General features: G+C 42.9%; 1 protein-coding gene and 1 pseudogene across 1 annotated transcript in view; one reads left to right on the top strand and one right to left on the bottom strand.

Annotated features, from left to right (window-relative positions):
• Positions 1-14058: 14058 nt before the first annotated feature.
• Positions 14059-17184, bottom strand: LOC122495476 (annotated as a pseudogene).
• Positions 17185-19297: 2113 nt separating this feature from the next.
• TRAM1 (translocation associated membrane protein 1) overlaps positions 19298-23167 on the top strand; it is a 33329-nt gene continuing 29459 nt past the window's right edge. The window contains exon 1 of the mRNA XM_043601186.1: positions 19298-19811. Coding sequence (XP_043457121.1) covers positions 19689-19811 — 123 coding nt within the window. The 5' untranslated portion in view covers positions 19298-19688. The remainder of the gene's footprint in view (positions 19812-23167) is intronic.

Here is a 23167-nt window from a genome sequence, read left to right as displayed (position 1 = left end):
TTTTATCCTGAAAGATTGCACATAAATGCTACAATTCTGAATCCCCAAGAAATCCACATTAAAATCCATTAACATTACAGGCAGTTTTAAAAAACAGTAAGCATTATTCTTTGAGAATGTAATTCTATTTAGTACCATTTGTGGCAGATTTACTACATGTTTATTGCTACTCCTTTCCAAGACCCAATAAAAAATAATACATACTAAGTATACAGAGTTATAGATTAAAAAAATAATAGTAAAACGTATAAACCTGAGAAGACAGAATGCAAGAGGGGACCGCGTAGATTACAACCAAATTTTGCAGGACTACAGATAGAGCTAGGGCAGGGATAAAACTATATCCTGAAATTGCTGTAGGAAGGAAGAGAGCCAAGTCACCCTAACAACCCTTTCAGAAGATTAGGACTTACAGGCATCAGGTGCTACAGAAGGTGGGGGCAGTGCTCTGTTCTAAAAGTGGGATTGTTGAAAGCTTATATGTGCAACATACCCGAGTGATACACAGCCAGGCAACAGCTGCCCCAAAAAAGAAACCAAAGTTTATTCTTAGAAGCGGAAGGCCAGAAAAAAAAAAAATTAAGTGAAAGAACAGTAAACTCCCATTCCCCTTTCCTTACCTGTCCCCAGAACAGTGGCTTCCAAGGAGATGAATGTTAGATAGAATATTGGGACTTTCATCTCTAGAGAAAGTGAATGGTAGAGACAAAAAAAAGAAAAAAGAACTTTACATAAATTTGTATAGGAGTTCTCCAACAGATTAGCTATATCTCCCTCCAGGGAAGCCCACCCACACATATATACAGTTCCCAATCAATATCTCTTAATATAAACAGAAATCCAAAGTTCATAAGAAATGAAAGAACAAAATAAGCAGGGATAGGGAAAAAAAAGAGTATACAAAAAAATATTTTAATTATTAGTGTTCTTAGATAAGAGAAGGTATTATAATTTGTAACACAAGAACAGGATGCTGTGAAAAACAGCTCTAGGAAAAAGCCTGATGAAGTAAAGATATAACCAAAATAAATAGAAATTTTGGAAAACAAAACAAAGATGGAAAACAGAAGGGAAAAGATAGAAGATTTGGGGAGAAAACTGGGAGGTACAACACCAAAGTAATTGGGGTTCCAGAAAAAAAGGACTGAAACTGGGCAGAAACTATCAAAGGAGAAGTACAAAAAAATTTCCTAGAACTGAAGGACATGAGTCTTTCAGTTGAAAGGGTCTACTAATGCCCAGCAATACAAAAAAGATAAAACAACCCACACTAAGTCATAACATTATAAGATTTCTGAGCATAACATTATAAAATTTCAGGGGCTAAGGAGGAGATCTTAAAAGATTCTGGGTTGTGGGTATGGTAGTAGGATTGGGGATTTGGAGTCACTTGGAAGGGAGCATGAATCGAAACGGCACAGTTTTTTTGTTTTTGTTTTTGTTTTTCAGTGTGTATTAGGACATAATGCCTTCAATAATCTGAGGGAGAAATTATTTGTCCTAGAAGTTTATAACCAACCAAGCTATCAGCCATGTGTGAATGCAAGGACTCAAAAAGTTTATGTCTGCCATGCACCTCTCAGGAACTGCTGGATAATGTACTCCAGAAGAACAAGAAAAAGGCACACAACTGATACAGTAAATCCAAAATAGAAAAACGTCAAAAGTACATTCTAAGGCAAAGGTGTGCCTAAACCCTGCTCTAGATTTATTTATCCTATTTATTTATTTACTTATTTATTTATTTATTTATTTATTTATTTATTTATTTATTTATTTCGGGGCAGGAGGAGGTAGGGGCTTCAAAAAGAGATCTCCAGAGGGGAAACTGATTGATTATCTGGTACTCCTGAGCCTTTGGGAGGAAAAATCTGTGGTGGTCCTACAACAGCACTAGCTGAACAACTGAAACAATGATCAGTAAATAGAAAACTATACTGGTGCGGGAAAAAATGAGGCAAGCACTGATTCCAAAAAACACAAGCTACACAAGGAAGGAATAATTATGAAATAGTTTTGGTCTCTGCAATTCTACCTAGGCAATAATGTAAACACTGACTAAAAATTGTGTTAAGGGGGCACCTGGGTGGCTCAGTCAGTTAAGTATCTGACTCTTGATTTCGGCTCAGGTCATGATCTCTTGGTTCCTGGGATCGAGCCTTGTGTCGGGCTCCATGCTGACAGCATAAGGCCTGCTTGAGATTCTCTCTCTCCCTCTCTCTGCCTTTCTCCTACTCATGCTCACTTGCTCTTTCTCTCTCCCTCTCCCTCCCTCCCTCTCTCTCTCAAAATGAGTAAATAAACTTTTTTTTAATGTGGTATAAGGATAATAGAGGAAAGGAAATAAGAGGTTGTGAGTGCTGAATCATCACCTATGATAAGAAAAAGTCAATAAAGTCTAAAATTGATAAATCAGGAAATAAAAGGGTTAGAATTTCATTAATGCCAGAAAAGGCATCTTAAAAAAAGGAAGAGATTGGGAAAGGGTTTTCCTGTTGGCACTATTTGACTTTTAAATAAACTTTTAAATATTTTAAAAACATTTTAAATAAAAAATTTTTAAAGAAATTTTTAAATAAATGTGATATAAACTAAACATTTTAATGTCAAAATAGTGACAGTATGCAATGGGTAAGTTCCAACTCTTTTAGTCCGGTGGAGCAAGCACTTTTGTCATAGAATTTGCTCTTGCAAAAATCCTCAGGAATTATAAACAATAAGAGACACATGCTTATTTACTGTTCTCTTAGCCCAAAGGGTAAGAATCTTCCAAGTTCATAATCCTTAATGGATACAAATCTGAAGCATAAAGATTCCCCTAAGAGGAAATCCTATACCTAGTATCTAGACTGTAGGACCTGGAGAATGAAGGTGAACTGGACGTCCATGGCCTTTAAAGTTTCACTGCAGTATGAAACCATCTAAAGATAACTAGACCTGAGGTTACCCGAAGCCAGCAGAGTGCTATTTATAGCTGTATGGTAGATCCCAACTTTGTATTCCAATCATAACACAGTACAGTACTAAAGATCTATCATAGTTTAAGTTTCTCCCATTGAGATCTAAACTGAATTTAGGATTCAGTAACTAGCCAATGTAAAGAGAAAAAGATTTTGCCTCTATCTCTCAACAAATACTTTCTCTGTGGTTGGTTAAGTTACCCACTACAGAATTTGCAGGCAAGCTAACACTAAAATGACAGATTTCCTCACTTATGTTTACTAGCGTTTTTAAGAACTTTGGCCCCATAGAAGCACTCCTCTGAAGAAAATAGTATTTTTCCAAATCAGAGGTTTCCAAATATAAATTAGGCTGCAGCAATCCAGGCTATAATGAACTTATTTTGTGCATGATTATAATACTACGGTGATATCCTTGGTACTTAAGTTTGGAAGAAAGTACTTCTCTGACAAAAGACCAGTTATTTAGTTTTCCCATGTTTGTCCCCATAATTCCATGAGATTTTAATCCATTCAGTATCCATTTCCTCCTTTTAGGGTGAGACTAACATCTACTATGGAGCCATATAAAGCAACCTATGCTCTTCATATTTTCCCAAGAGGTGAAGAAAAATTTTTATTAGCAGAAGCTCTCTGGTTTCATACCACAGAAGTCTTCCCAGCATACTTCGTGGAAGTAGATAACCCAGCCTCCTTCTCCTGTTTCAGTTCTCAAAAAAGGTAAAAATGTCTATCAAAAATGGTATATCTCAAAATTTTGTATCTAAACTTGAAACTCCCAGGAATACTCTTAGCCATCTAGTCTCTCAGCACAAAATGTGCTCTTGGACCACTTGGATCACTATCAACTGGGGAGCTTACTACAAATACACATTTCTGGCACCTCCCAGATTTACCAAATCAGAATTTCTAGAGAGGACCAAGGAATATAATTTCTTCTATCAACCCAGATGATTCTTTTCTGATACCAATAGAATTCTAATTTAGCTGGCACAAAAACCAACACTCAGATCAATGGAACAGAATAGAGAACCCAGAAATGGACCCAGAAAAGTATGGCCAACTAATCTTTGACAAAGCAGGAAAGAATATCCGATGGAATAAAGACAGTCTCTTCAGCAAGTGGTGCTGGGAAAACTGGACAACAACATGCAGAAGAATGAACCTGGACCACTTTCTTACACCATACACAAAAATAAACTCAAAATGGATGAAAGATCTCAGTGTAAGACAGGAAGCCATCAAAATCCTCGAGGAGAAAGCAGGCAAAAACCTCTTTGATCTTGCCCGCAGCAACTTCTTACTCAACAAGTCTCTGGAGGCAGGGAAACAAAAGCAAAAATGAACTATTGGGACCTCATCAAAATAAAAAGTTTCTACACAGCAAAGGAAACAATCAGCAAAACTAAAAGGCAACCAACAAAATGGGAGAAGATATTTGCAAACGACATATCAGATAAAGGGTTAGTATCCAAAATCTATAAAGAACTTACCAAACTCAACACCCAAAAAACAAATAATCCCATGAAGTAATGGGCAAAAGACATGAATAGACACTTCTCCAAAGAAGACATCCAGATGGCCAACCGACACATGAAAAAATGCTCAGCATCACTCATCATCAGGGAAATACAAATCAACACCACAATGAGATACCACCTCACACCTGTCAGAATGGCTAACATTAACAAGTCAGGCAACAACAGATGTTGACGAGGATGCAGAGAAAGAGGATCTCTTTTGCACTGCTGGTGGGAATGCAAACTGGTGCAGCCACTCTGGAAAACAGTATGGAGGTTCCTCAAAAAACTAAAAATAGAACTACCCTACGGCCTAGCAATTGTACTACTAGGCATTTATCCAAGGAACACGGGTGTGCTGTTTCGAAGGGACACATGCATCCCCATGTTTATAGCAGCACTATCAACAATAGCCAAAGGATGGAAAGAGCCCAAATGACCATCGATGGATGAATGGATAAAGAAGATGCGGTATGTATAGACAATGGAGTATTACTCAGCAATCAAAAAGAATGAAATCTTGCCTTCTTCTTCAAGTTATGATGGATATATATATACGTATGTATGTATGTATGTATGTATGTATGTATGTGTGTGTATATAACTAATGTCAGACTCATCTCTCCAAAAAGATCCATAAAAGTTGGAATACATGGGAATGCAAGCTGGTGCAGCCATTCTGAAAAACAATATGGAGGTTCCTCAAAAAACTAAAAATGCAACTACCCTACGACCCAGCAATTGCACTACTAGGCATTTACCCACGGGATACAGGTGTGCTGTTTCGAAGGGACACATGCATCCCCATGTTTATAGCAGCACTATCAACAATAGCCAAAGGATGGAAAGAGCCCAAATGTCCATCGATGGATGAATGGATAAAGAAGATGTGGTATGTATAGACAATGGAGTCTTACTCGGCAATCAAAAAGAATGAAATCTTGCCTTTTGCAACTACGTGGATGGAACTGGAGGGTATTATGCTAAGCGAAATTAGTCAGAGAAAGACAAATATCATAAGGCTTCACTCACATGAGGACTTTAAGATACAAAACAGATGAACATAAGGGAAGGGAAGCAAAAATAATATAAAAACAGGGAGGGGGACAAAACATAAGAGACTGTTAAATATGGAGAACAAACTGAGGGTTACTGGAGGGGTTTTGGGAGGGGGGATGGGCTAAATGGGTAAGGGGCCCTAAGGAATCTACTCCTGAAATCATTGCTATACTATATGCTAACTAATTTGGATGTAAATTAAAAAAAAAAAGAATTCTAATTTAGTATTGGGTTGTTGGCTTTTATTTATCAAAGGTTGCTGTGAGATACACACAAATAAAATCTCTATCTTTTTTTTAATGCTACCTATCAAGGACATTGTCTATTTTATTATTCAGTGTTCTTTGGTTTCCATGGAACAAAATCCCTTTCAGATTTCAGAGCTGGATAAAAGGTGTTCTTTTCTATGAACTGCTGTGCTTTCTTTATTAGACTAGTGTTCATCAAATTTGGCTAATTATCAAAATTGCCTGGGGAAATTTTTAAAAATACATGCATCCCAGACCCCATGTAAAACCCATTCATGAGATATTCCAGGTAAAAGAGAATCCATGTAAGACTAAACATTAACCATGTTTCAAAACTATACGTGAGATGATGTCTAGATAATTCACCATGTTCACTTTTTGCCTTGGCTTCCTGGAAACTAGTCTTAAAGCAATTTTTCTTAAAATTCAGTTCTTTAATATAATTATTCTCCTTTTCTTTCCCTCATTTTATTACTTGTCTGGTTCAGTATTTTTTAATGAGTTTCAACTTCAGAGGAAATAACTTGTAATAATACTATCCTTTGGACCAGCACATTCCTTGCAAGGGCATTTTAGCCTAAAATAAATCACTTATTGGGATTATAGAGTAAAAGAATCTGGTGGGCTTAAATGTTTCTTCATTCAGATTTTATGGAAGCTTCATAGGAAATTACTGTTTGAAAGGCACTCTGAAAATCATTGTTATTAAATGCCATATACATAATTAAGTTTCTGATCCCTTTTCAATCTCTTTGCTAAGGGTACTCCCCAGACTAAATACATTGTTTCTTTCTTTTTATTCACCACCTCAAAGATCGAATCCATTTTAGTGGTGTCAACCATTACCATCATGCTGAACAATTTCCAGATGTATGCTTGAACTTGAATCATTCACTAAAGCCCCAGGCCTAAATCCTTTGCTAACTGCAGAAACTCTTCATTTGGCTGTCTCCCAAAGACCACACATCAATGTGCAATTTTACATTCCTGATTACTGCCCTCTTCCAATTCGCCCTTTAGGTAAATAGCATCACCATTTTTTTCCACATCCCCAGCTGAATTAGTCCTTGGTTACTCATTTCTTTTAATCCCCCTCCACTTAGCAGGGCAATATTTATGCCCTAATTTGAGGATGTGGATGCAATCTGAAGACCAAAGAAAATGCCAGTGATTATGAGTGATCTCAGAAGGAGTGATAAATTGCCTAGGAAATAAAACTGCCCTGTTTCACAGGGACAAAACTTAACATTTGTCTTAGACAGTCTCAGGGATAGACCCCTTTCTGTTTTCCCCAGTCTGGTATTCCTGCTCCAAATTAAAGTAAACTACTGATTTCTCTGTATTCGTTCAATTCCTGTTTTCATTCATCGTGGTGCTGGCGGTGGTGGTTAACGGTAATGGTTTAGCAATAGTATTTGTCCAACCAATTTCTCATCTGAAGAGAAGGAATGGTAACAGTACCTAACTCAATAAGTTGTTATGAGTATTAAATATCCGTAGTGTTCAGCATAATGTTTGGTACCCAATAAATATCAGTTGCTATTATTTTTGTTGTTGTTATTATTGACAGAATATAGTCACATAGTCCTTATGATTATTTCACTTTGATTTATACCAATTAAACTCCACAAAACACCAAATTTGCTCTCTGCTAAAATCTTACATAAGATTATGAGATTTTATAAGATAGAATTCACATTCTTCATCTTGGGAGTTAAAATGTAATAGTTGTAAAACCTTAAACAAGTCATTTTGCTGAGCCTCTGTTTCCTCATTTGAAATAGGAATAACATTACGTTCTAGGTTGACATGAGGTAAAAATTAATATTATGAACAGCACTTGGGAGGCTGCAAGAAACTATATACATTTTAGTTGTTTTCATTGGTGCTGTAAGCTTTGTCTTAGAGGCACTGAGCCCTATACCATTTTTGATGGCTCCAAGATATCAACTCAGTTCAATCAGTCACAAATTCCCTGAGGCACAAGACCTAATGTTAAAAGCAGTTTAAGAAAGCATTTTGCACAGAAAGATGGGTTCATTATTTCATCCTCCTCAGATGAAAGTGATCTACTGGATGGCCTCCCGGGCAGATGTAATTGCCCAATTATTTTATGAAGCATCTCCCAAATGTGACAACCTCCCCAGGAACTGCTTACCTACTACCATTTTCCTGTCGGTTCCTGAGAACTAGGACCCTCTTGAAAGCACAACAAATTCAAACTAAGACCCCCTTGTCTATCTGTGTCTGCTGAGATTGTTTCCGAAATCCTTACTACACACGTCTCCACGGTCCTCGACCGTTGCCTCAAATACGAGTCACCCCACCCTCTGTTACACTCATTCACTCATGCTCATGCTGCTGTTGGATTTTTCTCCCCTGATCCAACCACTTCCTGCTGTTCCTCCACCTCCAGAACCTTTACACCATGTTCTCTGAAGCAGCTGTGGTGGTTCATGTTATTTGCCCAACACCCCTTCTTCCACACCCTCCAGTAACAAACTCACTTACCCTACCCACAGGGAAAAGTGGGTGACCACAATGGGCCATAAAAATGGACCCAGGAATGATCATGCTACCAAGCCAGACTAGTCTGGGTCTTTCCTTGGGATTATTCTGATAGATCTTCCAAGAAACCATGTTCTATGCCATATAAATAAAGTCCATTTATAACAGGGAAAAATGAAGCCAAGCTGAAACAGAAGACAGAAAAAAAGGAGATATGTTGAGAGTCCCGGTAAGGTCAAATGCCTGGTTCTAGATTCTAAGATCCACAACGGCACTCTAGCTCCCTAAGCTTTTTTGTTTTCTTTTTTCTTTTTCAATCTGTTAACTTTCAGCCCACTATGTCCTCTTTTCAGTCACTTGCAACTAGAAGAGCTATGACTAATACAATCCATTCCATTATAAATAAAATCCCCTACATCCTCTACTGTTCCACCAAACATTCTCTTCACCACTTGCTTTGGCTATATCACAGCCCTCCCCTCAACCCACCAATCTCCTTCAGCCCTCTTGAGTGGGACTGACAATCTCCTTCCTCTCCAAACCGCTACAGTGCCACCCTGGGAAAAACAAAAACAGAAACAAAAAACCCTGCTCCTTCAGCCATCTTTCTTTCCACTCTTATTGCCATTTGTCCCCCTCCCCCCATTCATTCATTCCAAAGAAGAATCTCGCTCCCAGTCTTCCTTACACTGCCTCTCCTGATCTCACCACCCAAGTGGGGGAACCTCTGCTCACAGATCTACGACTGCCTTGTCCCTACTGACCTTTCCTCCTTCCTTTCAGGGTGAAAACTGGCATCCCCTCCTTTGTAAAGTTACTCCTCTATCTATGCTCTGTCTACCACAGAGACCTCAGTCCGTTGATGCCACCTCTTCCCATTTCCCCAGTGTCTTCAACTCTCCCTCTCATCCCTCCTCCTAGTCATCCGCACAGGCACAACTGTCAGTCACATCATTCGAAAGCCTGCGCAAAATCTACCTTGGCTCCCTTATTCCTCCGTAGTTGCAGACCCTGCTTTCTCTTCCTCTTCAAAGTGAAACTTCTTGGAAGTATTTACTCTCTAGTTTCCATGTCTTCCCTAGGCATTCACCGCTCTCTGAAACTGATCTCTCTTCTACCAGAGAAGCTTTGACTCGGGGCCCTTGATGTGTTAAATAAAGTAAGATGAAACAAAGTTAAATCAGTTAAATAGGTCAAAGGGGAGAAAGCCCACCTTGGGCCCCTTAAGCCTCTAGAGTCATAATCCCATGTCCTGGGCCGACTCGTGTCCTAGCCCTGGAGGAACACGGGAGTGGTCTAGGTGGGTCACAGACTCTAACTGTTACCAGCCGGCTCTCCCTCAATGGTCAGACCCACCTCTGGTCGTGCTGTGTCACCTCCTTCCGGTCTGCCCTACTAGTAACGGTGCAGCCTTATAAATTTGGTTTACAGTTGCCATAGCAGTAAAATTTATACTCAAGGAAATTATATAATTTCCAACTATGAATGGAACGAATTTGCTTCCTCATAGAAATACAATTTATTCCTTACAATATGAGTGCAATTATGTTTTAACAACTTACCATATATGATGTAACAATGGCATGTAAACAGATCAATGACCTGCTTTTATTTATTTTTTTATTTTATTTTATTTTATTTTATTATTTTTTTTAACGTTTATTTATTTTTGAGACAGAAAGAGACAGAGCATGAACGGGGGAGGGTCAGAAAGAGAGGGAGACACAGAATCTGAAACAGGCTCCAGGCTCTGAGCAGTCAGCACAGAGCCCGACACGGGGGCTCGAACTCACAGACAGTGAGATCGTGACCTGAGCCAAAGTCGGAGGCTTAACTGACTGAGCTACCCAGGCGCCCCATGACCTGCTTTAAAAAAAAAAAAAAAAAAAAGTGAGGCACCTGCGTGGCTCAGTCAGTTACGCATATGACTTGATTTTGGCTCAGGTCATGATTCCGAGGTTTGTGAGATCGAGTCCCGCATTGGACTCTGTGTTTGGGATTCTCTCCTTCTCTCTCGGCCCGTCTCTCTCAAAACAAATAAATAAACTTTTAAAAAATGTGCTGTGTTTGGGGCACCTGGGTGGCTCAGTTGGTTAAGCGGCCGACTTCAGCTCAGGTCATGATCTCGCGGTCCGTGAGGGCTGTGAGTTTGAGCCCGCGTCGGGCTCTGTGCTGACAGCTCAGAGCCTGGAGCCTGTTTCAGATTCTGTGTCTCCCTCTCTCTGACCCTCCCCCGTTCATGCTCTGTCTCTCTCTGTCTCAAAAATAAATAAATGTTATAAAAAAAAATTTATTAAAAAAAATGTGCTGTGTTTCTATGAGGGCAGGAACTATAGTCGGGAATGGATTAGGTTGACAATCACTGTTCTCTGGAAGTTCAACATCTTCCTGGTAAGTGAAGGTCCTGGAGGAGTACTTACATGAAACAAGAATGGGCTTGGCAAACAGATTACTAGCCCTGTGACTTTGGGCAAATTACTTAGCCTCTCTGAGCCTCAGCTTCCCCATTTTTAAATTAAAATAATAACACCTAGGGCACCTGGGTGGCTCAGTCGGTTAAGCATCCCACTCCAGCTCAGGTCACGATCTCATGGTTCGTGGGTTCAAGCCCCGCACCGGGCCATCTGCTGTCAGTGAAGAGTCCACTTCAGATCTTCTGTCCTCCTCTCTTTCTGCCCCTCCCCCACTCATGCTCACTCACGCTCTCTCTCTCAAAAATAAACAATAAAATTTTTTTAAATAAAATAAAAGAACACCTATTTCGTAGGGTTTTTGTGAAGACTAAATGACATAACCCATGTGAAAGCAAAATGCCTGGAACACAGTAGGCATGCAACAAATAGTTCCTCTCCTCTCATCCTTCTGTCATATAAGAGGGGCTGAAATGCAACAGTCACATTTTCCTTCTCACTCAATCAGGCACTTTCTTGCATGTGACTCTCACGTCATCTCAGAAGTGTTTTTTCATCCCTGGGTAGGTCTCATATGGCCAACTAGAGATAACCTCTTTGAGGGCAAAGATCGTCTTTCTGTTTCTTTCCTATTTCTCAGAACGACAGCAACCCTATGCCAAACATTTTCCTGGGTAGACCCAAATCCACATAATCTGCCTTTAGTCCTTTTCTGCATCACTGAAAATATCCTGAGAATCCCAACAACTGAGGGCCCAAGGTACATTTGCCAAAAAATCACTTACCCAGAATGTGGTGACTGTACACACTTTGGTCAGCACTATGCTGGACACGCGATGGCCCCCACAGTGGGATACACCTGAGCAACCAACCTGCTTAAAAGAATCCTCCAGAGCCCCAAGGGCCTTAGTAAGACCACCTTCCCCGCTACCATAACCCACGCTTAGAGGACTTAGTGGCAGTCACCCCTCCTTATAATCTCCTTAATCCTAAAAGGGAAGTTAAAATTAGAGTAGATTCCCCACTTTCCCCTAAAAGACCACCAGGATGATTCTATCATGCATAAGAACACTTCCCACCTTGGTACTCTCCAGAAGCAAACCTCCAGCGTCACCCATCGTCACCATTGTCTCTTCCCCACATGACTCTGTTCATCCCCTTAGTGACTTAAACTAAAAGCCAACCCTCCCCCCACCAGCCCCTTAACCCTTCTACTTTATCCCCTAGGACCCCAGCTGTGTTACCTCCACACTTTCCACCACTTTCTTCACCATCTTACGCAGAAACCTGGCTACAGCTCTAACTGAAAACGGAACACTGAAAACTGAAACCTGTTTTCCCTTGTGCCTTGTCGAAAGGTGGCTATTTTTTCCCTCCCGCACCTCACATACCATAGAACTCAGGGGTGGAGTGGGTGTTTTGCATGATCCTTATGGCTGATGACAGTTTTTCTCCCTTGCTCAAAAGCCCCAACTCTTCTGGAAACCCATGCCCTCCAACTGTACCACCCACTATCCCCCTGTGGCAATCATCTGCTAAGCTCTCTGACTCCTCCTCGTTCATGTCAGCCGTTGGCAGCTGGCTCCTTCCCTGGCTCCCTTCTGATTCTACTCCTTCAGTCATTCTTGGTGACTGAACATCCCTGCAAAGTGTGTGTCAAGCCCCCTAGCCTCCTGGTGCCTTGACTCCTCACTTCCAATGCACTCCTCCTACCTCCACCTCCGCACCGTCTCCCTTCATCACGCCCTTACCGCCTCACGGCCGGTGAGTGCACAACACCTGAACTCACTCCCAGCATCCCACTCCCTGACTACTTCCTTTCGGGCCAACTAGTCCCACCCCAACTGTCTTCAACCCCATGGGTGCCTCCCATTCAGAGGTCTTAGCACTATTGGTCTGTCCTCTGCATCTGTCAGAAGACTGGCAAGGGATAGATGGCATGTTCAGAAGGGTTAAACTGCTGAGAGTTTAATGAAGGGCCTGTTCACAGAGGAGCGGGCAGGTAGAGGGAAGTAACAAGAGACAGGGAAGTTCCTGGGGATAAGGAATGTGGGAAGCCATGACCACAAACAGCCTGAAGAGGCCTAGGAGAGAATAAGCTAGCTCACTGAGCCCAGGGAGAGCTGGAACAGTGAGAGAAAGGCTACCTGACTGGGCAATGGCCACAGGAAACCACAGCCACTGCCAGAAACAGTAAGGCAAGGAGGAATCAGGGACCATAAATCCCCAGAGCTCTCCTCTGATTTTTGGCCAGTGCCTTCCCTCAGCCGAAGTCAACGAGGAGTCAGAGAGAGTGCAAGGGAGCCTCAGGGATGCAGTCTATAGAGGTATGCCTTTCACAGCAGAAGAGTGGATTGTAGGCTGGAAGGTGCTAGAGGGTCAGAGCACAACTACCCCTCACACCTTCACTTCATGAGCCCTGCCCTCATCTACACGCATCCTCAACATCCTTGCTCCACTGTCATACTGGCCTTGCAAGACCCAGCCTTCTCCACACCTATATCCAAGCGGGGGGTGTGGCTGGAGACAGTTGTGTGACTCTGCTTACTAGTGTCACTTTGAATTTACGTCTACAAGTCTCAAGAAGTTTCTGCGGTCTGGTTATGTTCCCCTAATCCACTCACCCTCCCAGTCTCACCCCATTCTCTCTTCATTGTACTACCCCCATTCCTGATGATTTCATTTCGTATTTTACTGAGAAAACAGAAGCGATCAGAAGAAGACAACTTCATCTTGCCGTCGTCAACCTCTCCATAAACTCCACTCTCCCTCTAGTTACTGTGGGTATCCCAAGCCTGTTATTGTGGGTGCTGCACTTCCACACCATCATCTTTGGAGTGCGTGGAGGGAGCCCCCAGTCCCTGACACAGCAGTGGTGGAAGGCGCCCCCCCATTTCTGCCCAGCGTGCTGGTGCTCCCCACTGGGCTGTCTGAAACCTCCTCAGACTATAACTTCATCTGAGGATCTTCCTGCCTGGTCCTCCTTCCTTCTGGTCTCAGGTGTCAGGCCTGAGATTTTTTTTTTTTGCCAAAAAAATCTCTTATGCTTCTAACTCTGTCTCGTCTGTTTCCTGGATAACCCAGACTGATGCAATCAGACAACCCCTGCCTTGCCATATCCACTGGTCATCTCAAGTCCTGTGGCTGCCCAGAGTATGATAGGTTTATGAAACTGAAAGACCAATGGAGGATTTTCCCATAAAAGAGTAAAAAATAATTAAATTCTTAAGGTTTGAAAGAGTCTATTTAAATTTAAAAACTCACTTTACTGGAACGATTAGTTTCCAAATGACCAAGAATATTCCTATCGCCCCCTGCACCAAGCAAGTCTCGAAAACACCCATCACACTGGTAAGTACTCGTTTATCATCTTTTATTCCAGGTACAGGTTTCCCCTGTTATGGGAAAGTAGAGTGTTCCTTTGAAACCTTTTGTAAGCAGAAATGGCAGAGAGCAAAGAAACAATTATCATTAATGTATATGGAAAGGTTTTTAGCATTCTCAGACCCAAAAAATAATCTTTCTTGGGCTTTTCTGATACCCTAGGACCCACCTTGCCAAAAGATGTACAAAATAAATTGAGATAAAGCACAGATGCTCACAGCCACAGGTTAAAGCAGCTTGATGCTGAGATGCCGTGTTCCCGGGGAAGGCCCAGGGGAAGGAGCTTGGCAGGGTCACTCTCGCGGCCTGGGATGCACACTGCCTCTGTAACCACTCACTGCAAAACAGATGCTGAACGCTATTTTTGCTTCGCGCCTTTTTGAGAAAATCCTCTTTTGGATTTCTTTTGGTCGTCAAAAACAAGTACTAACATCGGTCTTTCATAAAGGGAAGTGTTGTAACGTGAACTTTTGAAAAGCAGGGGACACCTGTACATGAGCTTCAGAAACAAATATTAAATCTGTCTTGTTCACAGTTATATCCCTAGTGCTCAACATTTGCTTAGTGCATTGCAAGTGCTATTTATTTATTTATTTATCTATCTATCTTGAAACTGTTCACTTCTGTTAACCTTATTGCCATTTTGTTTGCCTTTGTGGAGGGGCAGCTTAAGACCACTCCGGGGTTGTTCCTACCAACTCAGTGCCCGGAACAGTGGGAGCTGCCCACCGGTCCGCACGGCAGGCTGAGAGCGCCAGGCTTCAGGAGGGAACTGCTGAACAGGCACAGAGGGCACCTGCTGCGCCTGCAGACCAGTCTGCGACTTCAGGTTGAGTAGCGGTGACCTCACTGGAGCTGGAGCAGTCCATCCTCCCTGAAATGCCTCCTTGGTCATAGCCTTTTCCTTTTCAGCCTCTTCAGGTTCTCTGTAGAAGCAGAGATCAGGCGTGACCTCCCATGGGTGTTCCCGGGAAATGGCGTCACGCACGTGCAGAACTTCCTGGACCAGCGTCCACCACGTCAGACCCACTGAGCGAGCTCCCTTGTTGTTGCAAGGCGCGGCAGTGTCCACACGGCGCAGAGGAGAGTTTGTGTTACGCAGAGTGATGGCAGGGGGGTTACCAGAAGACGCCTCTGTGGGAGGGTGGTGGTCAGCCCTGGGACCCTAACCACCCCAAGTCTCGGCTCCCGGAAGGCTGCCTGGATCCGGTTAGTGAAGGTTCCAGGAGTGAAGTGGCCGGCAGTGGGACTGGCTCCAGTAGCAGCCGCAAACTTCAGCCCAGCTCGCTGGCCAGGATTCCTGGGTGATAGGACACTGACGGGAGCCGTTTTCAACGGCAACAATGGCACAAGCTGCCAGCAGAAGCTTCTCCCACGTTCTCTTCAGATGCCATCACATTTCCTTTTATAGATGTAGTTCCATCTGGAAGTCAAGGTTGGCGCCACCTAAGTGGGTTCCTGCTGCAAGGAATTTTAGGATACCCTCCTCCTCCTTCATTTACAGGACATCAAGGGCTCTGGACATTATGAAAGTTTCCTTCAACGACAGGAATGCAGAACAACACCATATGGACCCTTCCCTGGGTAGCGCGGAAAGGGCAAGTGCTCTTTAAGTATCTTCAAAATCACTAAATTTGTAGAGCCGTGATTTCCATTCACCTTTATATTTGTTTGTTGGGTAAACTATTTTAAGTTTTTGTCTAGGCCACGTGAAACCTTTTTCCTTTTCATTCACTCAATAGACATGGAGCACTAAAACTTGGCAGCAAAGTGCCAAGTAATAGGAGATACGATGACAAAATGACTCCCATTTCCCGAGGAGCACTAGTCTACGGGACAGGCAGACTTACAATGAGAATACAGTACAGCAACGGCTAAAATAAAATGATGTACAAAATACGACTGAATTATCAGAGACTTACATATAAAAGCCAAAACTATAAAGCTCTTAGAAAAAAAGACGGTAGTAAATCTGTGTCATCTTGCGTTAAGCAATGATTTCCAAGGCCACAGAAAGCAAGTGATAGAAGAGAAGACAGATAAATTGGGCTTCATCAAAATTTAAACCTTTTGTGCTTCAAAGGACACCAGCAAGAAAACAGAAAGACAACAAACAGACTGGGAAAAAATATTTTCAAGTCACGTGTCTGATAAGGGACTCGTATCTAGAATACATTTTAAAAACTCATAACTCAATCAATTTTTTAAAAAATAACCCATTACAGAAACTAGCAAAAGACTTGAATAGACATTTCTCCAAAGATGGCTAGTAAGCACACGAAATGGCTACTGATAAACAGCATTGGTCAGTAGGGAAATGTACATCTAAGACACACCCACTGGGATAGATAAAATTAGAAGACAGAAAATAACAACTGCTGGGAAACGTGCACAGAAATTGGAACCCTCAGACGTTGCTGGTAGGATCGTAAGATCCTTTAAGTGGTACAGCCACTTTGGAAATCAGTCTGACAGTTTCTCAAAAAGTAAAACATACAGTTGCCATATGACCAGCAATTCTACTGTTCCACTCCTAGGTATACAGCCCAAAAGAACTGAAAATAAGCATCCTTACAAAACTTATATACTAATGTTCACAGCAGCATCGCTCACAATAGCCAAAAAGTGGAAACAAACCAAATGCCTATGAACTGATAAATGGATAGAGAGGATGTGATATATCCTTACAATGGATATTATTTTGCCCATAAAAAGGAATGAAATGCTGCTACATGCTACAACACGGATGAACCTCAAAAACCTCACTTATGGTGAGTGAAAGAAGCCAGTCACAAACGACCACAATTCTGTGTATATGAAATGTCAGAACAGGCAAATCTAGAGATGCAGAGAGATTAGTGGTTGCCAAGGGCTGCCAAGACTGCCTGGGAAAATGGAGAGTGAGTGGTAACGTGTATGGGATTTTTTTGGAGGATGACAAAAATGTCCTTAAGTTAGAATGTGATGATGTCGCACAACTTTGTTAATATACTCAACACCATCAAATTGTGCACTTGAACTATATGATATAAATTATTAAAAACTTAAAATTTCAGCTTAAATTTTTTTAATGTTTGTTTATTTTTGAGAGAGAGAGAGAAAGAGAGAGCACAAGCAGGGGAAGGGCAGAGAGACAGAGGGAGACACAGAATCCGAAGCAGGCTCCAGGCTCTGAACTGTCAGCACAGAGCCCGATGCAGGGTTCGAACCCATGAACTGTGACATCATGACCTGACCCGGTCGGACACTTAACCGACTGAGCCACCCGGGCACCCCTAAAATTTCAACTTAAAATCTTAAAAATGTGTTTTAAAAAACACAATTGAATCATAAGAGACAGAATGCCTAGATCAGTCATAGAAGTCAGTGAAGGTTTCAAAGAGATCACACATGAATGTGACTTGGAGAAACAGTGGGAGTGTGCTGGGTGTATGAAGGGGAAGGAGAAAACATTTCAGGCAGAAGCAGCAGCAGGCACAAAGCCAGGGGAGAGCGCATGCTGTAGAGTGTATAGTGTGTGAAGTCAGTAATGCTTGAACTAAGAAATTGGAGTTTATTACGGCAGGGTTTGAGCCTGTCTGGGAAGGCAGGGGCCAAATCATGAAGAGCTATTTAGTCATGCTAGCTTTCATGAAAGAAAAGGAAAACCACCGAGAAATCTTGAGCCTATTCAATGCACCATTCTAATGTAAAAATTGAAAGGTGATTTGGAGGTAAATGAAACTAGTAATCATTTGACCAGAAAGAAGAACATTCATAGCTAATGTGTATAGAGCCCTAATTCTCTACGAAGCACTTTCTTGGAATCATCTCATGTAATTGCATCTCATTTAATTACAATCATCTCCTCTTTATAGAAATGATATTGGCATGGCTTGATCCCTCAACTCTTTCAAGTCTTCAGGCAAATATAACTTCCCCATGCTTCCCTTACTCCATTTGCTTTATTTTTTTGTCTAGGACCCTCATCTCAACTTAACATATGTTTCACTTTTTAAATCCGGTTTAAAGATCCTCTCCACTCTCTAAAATGAAAATGCCCAAGAACAGGTTAATTTGTATTTCTCATTCAGTTCTGTATCCCCAGTGCCGAGCACGTAGGCAAACGCTCAGTATTTTTTTCAATAAATGAATACACAAATGAGGAAATCGAGTCTCATAGAAATTAAGTAACTTGTCCATGGTCATTCAGGTCATAAGTGGCAGAATTCGGACTCAAAAAACCATCATCTTAAACCACTCAGTGATTCACCAGAGTTGTAATGTTGTAAGCAAGAAATAAGTCCCCTCCTCAGGCTGTGGCAGTGGTAAAGGTGCAAGGGGACAGAATTACCTGTGTCTGACAAGTTTGGATGTGGAAGAATGCTGAAAGGTATCAGTCCAGGATGACTTCGGTTTCTAGATTTGGCAAATGGGTAAACAGTGGTGCAATTTAAAAGAAAAAGTACAAAGAAGTCTTGGTTTGAGAAGATAAAAGAGGAAGACCTATCTAGTCCAGAAACCTTCGTTACCATCTCTCTAGATTACTAAGAAATGCAAATAGGAATCAAGCAAGTAAACCCAAAGTGATGGTGATTGTTTTCAGTGAGAGACCCAATGGGGGCAGGGAGGATGGGTAGGTGGGGCTGAATAGGAATTGTTCCTTTTTTAAAACTCGTTCAAGCTTGGGGCGCCTGGGTGGCGCAGTCGGTTAAGCGTCCGACTTCAGCCAGGTCACGATCTCGCGGTCCGGGAGTTCGAGCCCCGCGTCGGGCTCTGGGCTGATGGCTTGGAACCTGGAGCCTGTTTCCCATTCTGTGTCTCCCTCTCTCTCTGCCCCTCCCCCGTTCATGCTCTGTCTCTCTCTGTCCCAAAAATAAATAAACGTTGAAAAAAAAAAAAACTCGTTCAAGCTTTCAACAGTTTTTTTTAAGTCACCAAGAGAGTTCAAAATAACTCTGAAGTTAATTTTTAAAAGATGCTAAAACTGAAGGATGCACCTTACCCTTGTGTATGTAGTTAGGCTGTGGTCGTATTTAGATTATCTTGATGGCGGCTGCGGCTTTCAAGAAGTGACTATCTATATGGAGACAAGCACTGACACCCAAGCCCAGCGTGGGCAGGTGGGCGGGAAGGCATGCTTGCGACCCTGCACGCCACCGCACGTGGCCGCTCTCCGACCCGCCGCGGACTCAGCTTGTTAACTAGGCGCTGGAAGCTCGCGCCTCAAACGACTCCCAACCTCCGTCCGGCAGCGGAGCAGTGGGCGTGCCGCTCTGGTTCAGTACCCAGGCCCGGCCGTGGGCCGACGGCCTCCGGTCCCCAGGCGGCGCTGTGGGCTCGCAGGGGCGGCCCCGGCACGAGCGAGCGCCGTCTCCCCGGTGCGCATGCTCACCCCCGCTGTGGGCTTGCCTTTATTTTTTTTTTTTTATTTTTTTTTTTTTTCGGGCGGCCCTGGCGGCTGCGTACTGGCTGTGGGATGGGAAGTGAAGCCCCAGCGAGTGGCAGCGGCGGGGCTGTGAGGAGCAGGCAGGGGGAGGCGGCGACGGCAGCTAGTCGGTGAGCAGCTGGAAACAGCGGAGCCGGGGAGCACCTGCAGGCACGGGCGGTGGCTTCACCATGGCGATTCGCAAGAAGAGCACCAAGAGCCCCCCGGTCCTGAGCCACGAATTCATCCTGCAGAATCACGCGGACATCGTCTCCTGTGTGGCGATGGTCTTCCTGCTGGGGCTCATGTTCGAGGTGAGTCCGCCCCGCGCCCCAACCGCCCGCCCCGCCGCCCCCTCCCCGGGCTGCCAGCCTCGGGCCCCCGGCTCCCCCGCCCCTCGGCCCCTCGGCCCTGGACCGCGGAGGACGGGGCTGGGGGGGAGGTGCCGGCCCCCTGGACCCCGAAGTGCAGGCCTGCCCTGCCCTGCCCTGCCCCGCGCGGGCCTGAGGATGCCGAGCCCCGGCAGGCCTGGCCACCGCCCGCAGGAGCTGGGGGCCACCGCGTCGCCCACTTAGCCTCCGCGCACACCCCGCCCCCGCCCCAGTCCCTGTCCCCGTCCCCTCCCGTCGGCCGCGCCGCGCAGTTCCTGGTTCCCGCGAAGGGTTACGTGGCAGCCGGCGAGGGGCCGGCGGGCGGCGGGGGCGGCCCCTGTGCCGCCGAGCTGGCTCCCGGGCGGGTGGGCGGGCTGGCTGGGGGATGGCCGGCCCTGGGCGCCGAGTGCGTCCGACCGGCGCGGGCTGGAGACTAGGGGAGGCCAGGCCTCGGGGGGGCCCTTGTGGGACCGAGTTCGGGATGAGCGGAAACCAGCCGGAGCCAGGCGTCTGCTGCCTATTTGAAGGGCGGTGGCCGCGGGGCAGCGAGCGATCTCCACGAGTTCGGTACATTGAGGCACACCCGATTGTTTTCATTCTTTTCTCCCAAGCTGGTATTATTACCAGTCACTTACCGAACTTTTTGCCGTGACTCTTGCTTTTTCCTTAAAGAAACAAGATCTGATCCATAAATGTAGCTTCTGAACAGCCGTGCCAAGAAACCGAGTGATTTTCTTTTTGTTTCTTGAAGTATGAGAGAATGGAAATGTCAGGAGTGTGTAAATTCTCTTCCCACATGCCTAGTATTTTGATGACTTATTTAACAGCTGTTGAATAGGGGTAATAAACTTTGCAAGGTGAACGTGTATGTAACATCCTACGGTTTTCTTTCCCTCGCTCCTCAGTACACACGCCCATTCCTTACCTTCTTTTCCTTTAAAAATTTTCTATATAGCCGCTATGCCCCATCAGATATACTAATTATTTTACTTATGTATGGTTTGTCTCCCTCCTCCTGGAATATAACTTCGGTGAGGGCAGAAACTTTGAGGTTTTATTAGTCTGTTTCCAGTGCCTGGAATAGTACCTGGGATATAGTAGGTGCTTTAAAAATATTTGTTGAATGAGTGACATTAAGAATTCTTGAGAAAAACTAATAGAACGAGACTGCCAGTGACAGATGAATAAATTTTTTTGTGTGTGAACAAGATGAATAAAATTTTTAAGTGGAGTCGATGTGGGTTTTATAAGTGTTATTAGGTAAGTTAACATTTTAGTTTACTTTTACTTCTCTTTTAATAGGCTTTTCTGGACCTAGATAGATTTTTTTGATTCCTGATAGTGTCATTTATTCCACCCAGTCCACTACTAAGGAGGTAGTAGGTATGGTGGAAGGAAAAGTTAGAAGGGAACTAACTAACATACGTCCCACGCTATTCGGCTGGCCCTATGCTACTTACTTATTGGGTGACTCAAGTCTAAGCCTCAGTGTTTCTGGGTAAGGAAATAACAGCACCTGTGGCATTCTCACAGCCGCTGTTACAAGAATCAGATAATATGGTGTGAGAGCATCTGATGGTTGTGTAAAGTACTATATGAATGTATGATATTAAAAATGCAATTCTAAACATTTGTACTCACTTTCCGAATTTTGCATTTGTATATATTTTTTGCCTTGATATTTGAAGTGATACTTTGGTATGTACAATTTTGTAAAAACAGTTTTGTAAAAGTTGCCATAACCCATCTCCACATGTTAAGAATTCCTGACTTTAAAAATATAATTTAAGAGTAATATTACCTGCAGGGTATAGTTGCATTGTTTTCAATGAAATGGAATATAAATCAGAAATCCCGACACTTAAAAATGGTATAACTTTGCTTTTATGTAAGAGATTTCACACACTTCTACCGTATTTTGAGGGGAGTTCACCACCTATACCTTGCCCCACGTCAATGATTTTTTTATATGGTGAGTGGATTTTTGACTCTGTAATCTGTAAAATTTGTAAATCTGAAAAGACACAACAAAGACTTAAACAGAAGTTGAGGGAACATTAAAGTAATATACAGAAGAGGGGTGTTTGTGCAACTTGTACATGTTTCTTACCACATGTTAAAGTTTTAGGATTTGAATGCATGTTATCTACATATCAGAAAAACTTAATTAGGTTAGTTTTCCTACGTGACTTTTAAAATAATTGCTGCTGAATCTCAAATTAACTAACATTAACATAACTATAGAATTTGTGCTAGAATAATAGAGAAGTTGATGTTTTTGCTGTAGAACCTGCTAAGCCTTTTGTGTAAATATATTGAGGAAATGTCAGAGGATTTATGGTGAAATTGACAAAGTGATAACAGATACTGTATTACTAGCCAAAATGAAAAATCGATATAGATATACTGTAGAAGCATAGATGCTGTAGCTAAAGGGGTTCGTGTTCAAGTTAGGGCTCTGCAGCCTGCTCACTGCATGACCTAGGGCATATCATTTAACTTCTCAGAACTTGTTTCCTTTTCTGTAAAACGAGGCTCATTGGGTTACTCTGAGAATTAAATTAACTAATGTGTATCATGGCTTTAGTTCAGTGCTTGGCTTACAGGAGCCATGCCATAAATAGTAGCTATTATTATTCATTAGATATTTATCAAAGTTGAAAATAGAAGACAGCATTTTTTTTTAATGTGTATTTTTGAAGGAGAGAGAGAGAGAGAGAGAGCTTGAACGGGGAAGGGGCAGAGAGAGTGGGAGACACAGAATCCAAAGCAGGCTCCAGGCTCTGAGCTGTCAGCACAGAGCTGGATGTGGGGCTCCAACCCACAAACCTTGAGATCATGACCTGCGCGGAAGTCGGACGCTTAACTGACAGCCACCCAGGCCCCCCTAGAAGACAGCATTTTTCAATGTGAGAGAAGAGTCCAGTGGTTAGCATTTAAAGAGATTCATATACAAAAAAGGTTGAAAAAGAAGTAGACTGTTTTGGAGAAATCGAAGTTTAATTTCCAGGAAACTTCATGTTATCAAAAATTGCTTGTAACTTAAAATCATGGTTTTAGCAGTCAGTATCTGTCCACATAATGCATATCACGGTCTATAGCTAATGACTTCATATTTGAGTTAGGAAAATTTGAACAATCAAAAAATACAAGGATGTTTGGGAATTCAAGTGAGGATAAGAGGAGTTAGGGCTTTCCAAGAGGAATATTTTCATCTGGAAAGGAGCTTCTTTGCAGGAGGCTGGGTTGTGTGTACCAAGCAGACTTGAGGGAGCATTTACAATTGTAGCTATCTTGGA

The sequence above is a fragment of the Prionailurus bengalensis genome, chromosome F2, assembly GCF_016509475.1.
Source record: "Prionailurus bengalensis isolate Pbe53 chromosome F2, Fcat_Pben_1.1_paternal_pri, whole genome shotgun sequence".
Taxonomy (NCBI): Eukaryota; Metazoa; Chordata; class Mammalia; order Carnivora; family Felidae; genus Prionailurus; species Prionailurus bengalensis.
Note: the sequence above shows the minus strand (reverse complement) of the source record. Positions and strands in the feature narration are given on the sequence as shown.